The 9,292-nt window shown below is 36.4% G+C and overlaps 1 protein-coding gene across 2 annotated transcripts in view; it reads right to left on the minus strand.

Annotated features, from left to right (window-relative positions):
• ABCB10 (ATP binding cassette subfamily B member 10) overlaps window positions 1-9,292 on the minus strand; it is a 39,360-nt gene that overhangs the window by 19,612 nt on the left and 10,456 nt on the right. For both annotated transcript variants that reach the window (XM_074223030.1, XM_074223031.1), the window contains exons 2-3: window positions 9,082-9,282; window positions 4,527-4,729 (exon numbers count right to left, since the gene is read on the minus strand). In XM_074223030.1, coding sequence (XP_074079131.1) covers window positions 4,527-4,729; window positions 9,082-9,282 — 404 coding nt within the window. The remainder of the gene's footprint in view (window positions 1-4,526; window positions 4,730-9,081; window positions 9,283-9,292) is intronic.

The raw sequence follows: 9,292 nt of genomic DNA on the forward strand, positions 1-9,292 counted from the left end.
GGGGATGCCTATCAATTGGGGAATGGCTAAACAAGCTATGGTACATGAATACTATTATTCAATAAGAAATCACAAGTGGTCAGACTTTAGAGAAGCATGGAAAGAATTACAAGAACTGATACTGAGCAAAGGGAGCAGAGCCAGGAGAACATTGATTACATTGACAACATTGTAAAAGTTGATCAACTTTGATGGAAACAGCTCCTCTCAGCAGTTTAGAGAGCTAGGACAACCCTGGGAGACCTGTTATGGACAATGCCATCCATATCCAGAGGGGGAGAAAAAACCCCACAAAATCTGAATGGATACTATATTTATTTTTTTTTAATTTCTCTTGGGCTTTTCTTTCCTATCCCATGATTTTCTTTCCTTTCCCTTACTCCTAATACCTCATACACAAAATGACTAATATATAATATGTTAAATGTATATGCAAAACTTTTAGAAGACTATAGAAGACTATTCACAACTGAGGGGAGAGGGGAGGGAAGGGAGAGTAATAGAAAAATGTGTAACTTATAAATATGCAAGTGGATGAACACTAAAAAACTTTCATATCATGTAATTGGAAAAATAAAACAAAATTTTAAAAAATGATCAAATATTATCTCATCTGATCCTCACAACAACCTTGGGAGTTGCCCCAGATCTTTCCTTGGCTTCATACTGTTTAATGCTTATTAAATATAAGTTTCTTGATGGGTAACAACTGTCTCATTTTTATATTTCTTATCCCCAAATACCTGGTACACAGTAGATGCTTAATAAAAACTGGTTAAATAATTTAATGATCATAAATGACTTGGATAAAGGCATAGAGGACACATCTATCAAATTTGGAGCAAAACTGGCAGGAGAAGCCACCATACAATAACAGGAGTCAACATCTAAAATGATCTTAATAGGTTGGACCATTGGGCTGAATCAAATGTTGATTGCTTTTTTTTGGGGGGGGGGGCAGGCTAAATATAATTTTATTGATGTAGGGACCTTCTCATAAGGAAATTCCCATATCAGTGCAATCAGCAACTGTCCTGAAGCTTAAGATTCTTAGATAGTTTATGGGGGACACAGAGGAAAAATTTGAGAACCCAATTCTTCCTGACCAGAAGTCAGCTCTTTATGCATTATACTATCCTCTCTCTCAAAAACTGAAATTTAATAGAGATCAATATAAACTCATTCTTGGTTTGAACACTCTGTAAGTACAAAGTGGGAAATCATGGCAGGATGTTATAGTTCATCTGAAAATGATCTGAGCATTTCTGGGAAGTTCAATGAGTCAGCAATGAGCTATGATAGTCCCACAAGCTCATGTAATTATATATTATAATGACTATACAATGAGAGGAAATATCCAGAACTAGATGTGATAATCCTACCTCATTCTCCTTTGGTCAGATCAGCTATGGAGCATTTTGTTCATTTTTTTTTGGCTCCACATTTTAGAAAGGGCATTAGTAAATCAGAGATAACAACAAGATAATGATAAAGGACCATTCAGTCACTCAATAAACATTTATTAAGCACCTACTTTGTCCCAAGCACTGTGTTAAGTACTGAAAGATAAGTCTGGAGAGGACTGAGTGGGTGTTGGGGTAGTAGAGGAAATCTGTCCTCAAAAGTGTTTGAAGGAATGCCATTTTATGGAAGACATCTTAGATTTGTTCAACATGGTTACAGAAGGTAGAATTAGAAGCAATGAATGGAAGTGACAAGGAGGCCTGATGTAAAGAAAAACTTCCAAAAAATCAGAACTTTCCAAAAGTAGAATGAGTCACTTCAGGAAGAACTGCACCTAGATGGAAATCAAACAAAAATCAAGTGGTGAAAGAAATTCTGATGCATGTACAGGTTGGACTCATGGCTTTTGAGGGTCTTTCCCAGCCTAAAATGCTGATTTTATTATTTTTTCCCCCTATTTTAAACATAAGATATTATCTTCAATGAGACTCATATCATTAAGAAATTCCTTTATTCCTATTTTTAATTTTTTTATCAAGTCTTTTATATCTAATCATTTGAATTATTTTTCTTAGAGATACAATTTATTATAAATTTTCCCTTCTAAATATTAAATTGCCCTTGGCTTAGAGATATAAGTGGATATATTACACCTTTGAAAATATTTTATCAATATTTTATTTTTATTATATATTTCTTAATGCTTTATCTTATTTTGATGCTTATTAATGATCTTAGCTTATAATTTTCTTTTTCAGGCTCATTCCTGTCAGGCTCATGAAACAAAAATTTCATTTTCAACCAAGAGTCTAATAGGGGCAGCTAGGTGGCGCAGTGAATTGATTACCAGCCCTAGAGTCAGGAGGACCAGAGTTCAAATCCAGCCTCAGACACTTAATAATTGCCTAGCTGTATGACTTTGGGCAAGTCACTTAACCCCATTGCCTTGCAAATGAATGAATGAATGAATGAATGAACCAAAAGAAAGAATTTAATAGCATGCCCTCTTTAAAGGTGGAAAAACCCCCAATATCATTTGGTTTTTTTTGAAGTTTGGAAGAATTTCCTTGTGGGACAACTCATTAAAGACATTATCTCATATTTCCTTGCAAGATCAGTCTATTTAGGTTATCCATTTCCTCTTTTGTCAGTCTGGCTATTTTATATTTTTTAAGATATTTATCCATTTCATTTGTTATCAAATATCTTAGTATAAAACTATGATAATACAGTCCGTACATTATTTATTAATTTAACTTTCACTGAGATTACCCATTTTATGTTTACAATATTAGGAATTAGAACTTTTATTTTTTAAATTAAATGTTAATAGTGACTTGGTCTTTGGAGATTTATCATATATCAGCTTCACAGAGGTACTGAATTGCTGATCTTTTCAAAAACCAGTTCCTGATTTCCTTTATTACTTCAATAGCTTTCAGTTGTTTTCCACTCATTAATTCCTGCCTGGATAATTTCTTGTCTTTCTATAGTTTATTTGTTCCTTTTATAAGTCCTTTAAGCTCATTAAATTCCTGATAGACCAGTTTTTCTCAAAAGGAGATTTTCAGACACACACTCAAAGAAAGTTAAATAACTTGAAGCAAAGTCAAAAGCAGAATCCAGGTTCCCAATAGGAAACCCAGTAGCTTACTGTATCTCTTAGTTCTACTCTACAACTTGTTCCATAATTAAAGAAGTGAGATAGCTAATCTGATGTTACCAGCTGACCTTTATTTAACTATTAAATATGGAAAAAACCCATAAATTTCTCCTGTGAAGGAAAAGTATTGAAAAGTTGCTCCCTACCTAAAACTACACATGGATGTGAGATATATGGGAAAGACTAGATAAGCACAAGCAAGAGTCTCCTTTCAGGAGATTGTCTTCTTCCTTCAATTGAGAAAGGGATTGAATGCCAAAAGGTTAACAGTACCTTCTACACTGTAAATGCTGAATGTTTATTGAATGGAAAGAAAGAGAATTGAAGAGTTCTTCCTTCTCTGAAGCTGCCAGGAAATTGGGTTTTTGTGAATTACTATTTTTGTCCTTGAAGAATGCTTACAGCAAAAAGAAACTGGAAAGTCAAGTTTTTACAAAAAAATTTGAAAATTTATTAATAAAAGATTATAGTCTCCACTGTAATATAATCTCTAGAATGAATACTTTGCTGTGCAGTGGAGAGAGAAAGGAAAGAGTGGATGTGAAGAGTACTCAGGGACATCTCATGCAAAAGGAAAAAATATACAAAGTAGGAAATATTTAACAGCTTTGCAACTCAGCTTTTGAGATAATTAGACAAACTCCCAAGGAAGTTCACTACATAACTGCTCTAATCTTTCACTTTTGTTGGATCTCCCTTTTCATTAGAATAGTCTAATTTGTATTACATTTTAATTATTTGTCCACTCTTCTCTCCCTGGCTGGATCCCACGTTCTTTGAGAGCAAAAGACCGACTCACTTGACTGTCTTATGTGATCTTTATATTCCCAAGGACACAGTGGCTCAGCAGAACAGATATTTAAATCATCACTTATATGGAATCATACTGGCATTGGAGAGCTACAGATAGACAAGCACTACCAGTTTTTTTCCTATGAAGAAGTTAAAAATTGTCATCATGTTGCAAAATAGCAAAAGAATGTTCTGGGGCTTTCCTCTCTCAGTGAGATTAAGGTAACATTTAACAGGATGTGAAGTGTTCCTTAGCTTTACTGCCCTTAAGCCCTGCCTGCACAGTCCTGGGAAATCCAGGGTACAAGGCCTATGCCTAACTGCCTAATCTTCTGTAAAAGGAGAGCTGCATTTTTTCAGAAGAATCCAGTGTTAGAACCAAGATCTTAAGAAAGGAAGATTTAGAGGCTGCAGAAAACGTAGAGTGGATGCTTATAAGGAGAACTTCATTATACACCTCTATGAATTGTTAGCGCTTATATCACTGCAGATTCTCTGGGTAGAGAGTCTAAAGTCAGAACTCTGGGCTGAGGGCAAGATTTGTCAAAAAGGGCTCAGTGGAGCCTCCTGGCCCTGAACATAACATAGGTGATCCCAGAAAACATACCATCATTCCAATGCCCACTGAGGCCTGGGCTCCAGCCCGCAGCCCATCAGAGAGATTTTCAGTGATTGAGCGCCCCAGAAGCGCTGTATCTGAGGATAGGCGGTTAATCAGCTCTCCTGTCTGGGTCTTGTCAAAAAAGGCAACTTCTTGCTTTAGAACAGAGGAGAATAAATTCCCTCTCAATCTATTCACAATGCGCTGGCCTGTTAAAAAAAAAAAAAAGAAACAAAAGTGTATCAGGTGTAATTATCATTCTCCTACTAAAAAGTCCAACCAGCATTTGAGCCTAAATTCATTGTGGTATTTAACTTGCTATGACAGAATCTGGGAGAACAAGTTTTACTTGTTCATATGGCAGAAGAAAAATATCCCAATATATTAATCATATGTGAAGCACTAAGGAATAGAAGATAGAGTACCCAAAGTGGACTCAAAAGTCTGAGGTTCTGTTCTGCATCTGACACTGGCTCTAAGACCTTGAGCAAATCACACCCTTTCAGTTTCCTAAACAATTCTCTGAGCCTATAAATTGGAGGATAGTTATAGATATTCACTCAAGAGTTCCTTATAGGGGGCGGCTAGGTGGCATAGTGGATAAAGCACCGGCCCTGGAGTCAGGAGTACCTGGGTTCAAATCTGGTCTCAGACACTTAATAATTACCTAGCTGTGTGGCCTTGGGCAAGCCACTTAACCCCATTGCCTTGCAAAAAAAAAAAAAAAAGAGTTCCTTATATCTGGGAAATTAGAGGTCTGAAGCAAAAAAATAAAACCCCCTCCCAACTTGTTAGGTTACTGGAAGGAATATTATTTTTCTTTTATTAGCAATACAATCTATTGAAGCTAAAAGAGGGATATACTGCTTGAACAGATAAAAAATGAACTAATAGATTTTTATTCTTATTTATAGAGAATTACACCTATAATTTTACAGCCCTTACAGGTCTAGACAAAATAAGTATAATCCTTCTTTTGTTTGACAGCCTTCAAATATTTAAAGAGAGTGACAATACTTCTTCTAAGTCTTCTCTTCTTGAGGCTAAATATCCTGAAGTTCTTTTAACTGGACATTATATGAAAACAGTTTTTATATTTTCCTTGTCAACCTTATTTGGTGGTGGTGGAGATGGTATGTATATGGGAGGAAGTGGGGGAATGGGGAGAATGATACATTCCAGCTTATAAATATCTCTTCTAAAGTAGGGTACCTAGAACTTAATCAAACTCCTGAGGTGAACTGTCCAAGAATGAGTACAATGGGATTGACATTTATTCAGAACACAAGATTTCTTTTGAAAAGCTTTAACCTGGGAGCAGCTAAGTGGCACAGTGGATAGAGGGCAGGGCCCTGGAGTCAGGAGTACCTGGGTTCAAATGTGACCTCAGACATTTAATTACCTAGCTGTGTGGCCTTGGGCAAGCCACTTAACCCCACTGCCTTGCAAAAAAAAAAAAAAACAACCACCAAAAAATAAAAAAGAAAAGAAAAGCTTTAATCCCCTTCTCCCACAGTCCCTCCAACACTGCCCCCCCAGCCCAAACTGCAAAAAAGGCAAAATCTTGCTTTAGAAAAGAGAACAAATTGTCAAATTTATTTTCCCTACTATTTTCCCTTCTTTCAGTGATATTATTCTTTTTCCTATCACTCAGGCTCAAAACCCTTGAATTCTGAACCATCATGAATTCTGCTATTTCCTTTTCCACCTCTATCTAATCAATCATCAAGACCTATAGAGTCTTCTAATTCAGCAACATTTATTAAGTAATGACTATGTCCAGGATACCATGTTGGGTGTTGTGAGCTAAAAAGATTAATATTATGTCTACCCTTATAGAATCAACAATCTTATGGGGGTTGTGATACATACATGAATTAGCATTCTTCTACTCATGAAGATCTCTCTTCTCCTGAAAATTTTCCAACTGTTCTATTATGTTCTTTGTATAAAAATTCAACCCATAATCTGGTGCTCCCTTTAATTTCCAGCATTGTTTCATACTTCTCCTTTCCCTTCTTATATGCTCGCAACTACTTATATGCTCCCAAATACTCTGACTCCAAGCCCTAGGAAAAAAGCTCTCCTTCCTCTGCTTTTGCCTAACTTGTCTAAACTCCTTCCCAAGCCTTTAAACTGTGAATTCCTTGAAAATCCAATTCAAAGGCTAACGCCTCCAAGAAATCTTCCCTGATGCCTCACAACCAAGTTTGTCTTCTATCTCCCCACAAAAATTGCCTGCAGAACTATTTTGTAATGAAATACTGTATCATGCAATAATGGGTATTATAGATATCTGTAGTGTTAACTCTTCCAAGAATGTGAATTCCAAGTTCTTAGGAGGGCAGGATGCCTGATAAGCATTACTATCTGGATGCCCTATCAGCATTTCAAATTTAACATGGTCAAAAGTGAACTCATCATCTTCTCCTCCTAAAGGCATACCTCCTTCAGATCTCACTAAAAATCTTGATGATACCACTCTTCTCTCATCAGTCACCCAAGCTTACAACCCTGGACTCATCCTTTGACTCTTTCCTCCCCTTCAGACAAACATTTTTGAAATTCTGTTCATCCAAGCCTCTCAATAATGCTTCTTTCCATTTACATGGTCATGATCATAGTCCAAGCCCTTATCATCTTTCTCCCGGACTATCATAATAACCTTCAAATTTAGTCTGTTTCTTTTACTCTTTTCTCCAACCCATCTTTCACACAGATGCCAGAATAAAATTCTTAAGGAATATATGATCATCTCTGTTGTGATCAGATTTAAGAATCATTTATTGGGGCAGCTAGGTGGCGCAGTGCATAGAGCACTGGCCTTGGAGTCAGGAGTACCTGGGTTCAAATCCGACCTCAGACACTTAATAATTACCTAGCCGTGTGGCCTTGGGCAAGCCACTTAACCCCATTGCCTCGAAAAATCTAAAAAGCAAAAAAACAAACAAAAAAAGAATCATTTAGTAAGTGTCTATTATGTGACAGGCATTGTGGAAGGTGCTGGGAATATAAATCCAAAAAATGAGAGGGAGAGGAAAGAAAAGGAAGGGTAGGGATAAAAGATGTGGAAGAAGGAAGAGAGGAAGGATGGAAGGAAGACAAGATCATTGAAGCATTTTTTTAATGTACAAGAGTATAGAAGGAAGAACAGAAGGAAACAGGTTTACAGGTTAAACTTACTATCAACTTCAAGGAAAAGCAAGCTGCATATAATAAATATCCATAGCTTGATGTAGGGTCATCTTTTTCTGTTCTACTCTATAGATAGAAACACTCATAATATTTTGTATTTCTTAAATTCAGAAATTAAAAAAAATTTTTTAAGAAACAGAAAGCTAGGGCGGCTAGGTGGCGTAGTGGATAAAGCCGGCCCTGGAGTCAGGAGTACCTGGGTTCAAAACCAGTCTCAAACACTTAATAATTACCTAGCTATGTGGCCTTGGGCAAGCCACTTAACCCCATTTGCCTTGCAAAAAAAAAAAAAAAGAAAGAAACAGAAGGCTAGATTTGTATATTTGGGGCAGGGCAAGATTAGAGAGACTCTGTATCCAAGGAAATTAATGATCATATAAAAATAAAAGTAAACATAAGCATTACTCAATAAAACTAAATAAACAAAGACTGGGGTTTATCCATAATGTATTTCATATTCAAGGATCCAGGAAAATTGATTAGAAAATCATGGCCTAACTGCCTTCTTAGCACTAAGGTCATCGAAGCATTTTTTTAATGTACAAGAGTATAGAAGGGGGGCGGCTAGGCAGTGTAGTGGATAAAGCACCAGCTTTGGAGTCAGGAGTACCTGGGTTCAAAATCCAGTCTCAGACACTTATAATTACCTAGCTGTGTGGCCTTGGGCAAGCCACTTAACCCCATTTGCCTTGCAAAAACCTAAATATAAAAAAAAGAGTATAGAAGGAAGAACAGAAGGAAACAGGTTTAGTCTCATAATCTGAAGGTCCTGAGTTTGAATCTCTGAGAGGGTAGATGACTAAAATTGTAAAACTCAAAATAAATAAAATCTTTCTTAAAAAAAAAAGAAAAAAGAAAATCATGACCTGCAAAAGTAATAACAATAATGGCTAACATTTATATTGATTCACAATTTATAAAGTTCTTCATTTATGTGATCTCATTTGGGAATACAGACCTCTTCCTATTTCCCTAGTTGTTACCATTTTTCCCCTCTTTGAGGGAAGAAAACATTTTTTTTGTCTTTGTATCCCCAGTGCCTATCAGAATGCCTAATAAAGTAAGCAATTGATAAATGTTTGTTGAACTAATCTTCACAACAGCCTAGTAGAACAATTATGACTACTGAATTTTAGAATTGGAAGGAAACTGATGCTCAGATTAAGTGATTTTGGACAGTCACACAGCTGATAAGCAGTAGGGCTGGATTCAAACCCATATTTTTTGTCTTTGGCTCTCAATCAGAATCCAGTGCTTCTTCTACTAAGCCAATCCTGCCAAAGTCTGGGTGAAACATAAAAAGAAAGTTAAAATCTACAATATTAGAGGGAAATACATTTTTGAGGTTGTGAATGGTTCTTTTTACCTGAAGTCTGCATGAGGTAGACACGAATCGAGTTAGCAGCAGCACCACATAAAAACACTCCACTCAGAAGGATACAGAACTGGGTCAGGTTGCTCACGTAGTCCCCAGTAGGGTTTGTATAAATGACATCAATAATCTTTCCCAGGAAGAATGGAGATGACATGGTAACAACACTGGACACAGTTAAGAATCCAACTGCAGCTAAAAAAAG

The sequence above is a fragment of the Macrotis lagotis genome, chromosome 2 (assembly GCF_037893015.1).
Source record: "Macrotis lagotis isolate mMagLag1 chromosome 2, bilby.v1.9.chrom.fasta, whole genome shotgun sequence".
Taxonomy (NCBI): Eukaryota; Metazoa; Chordata; class Mammalia; order Peramelemorphia; family Peramelidae; genus Macrotis; species Macrotis lagotis.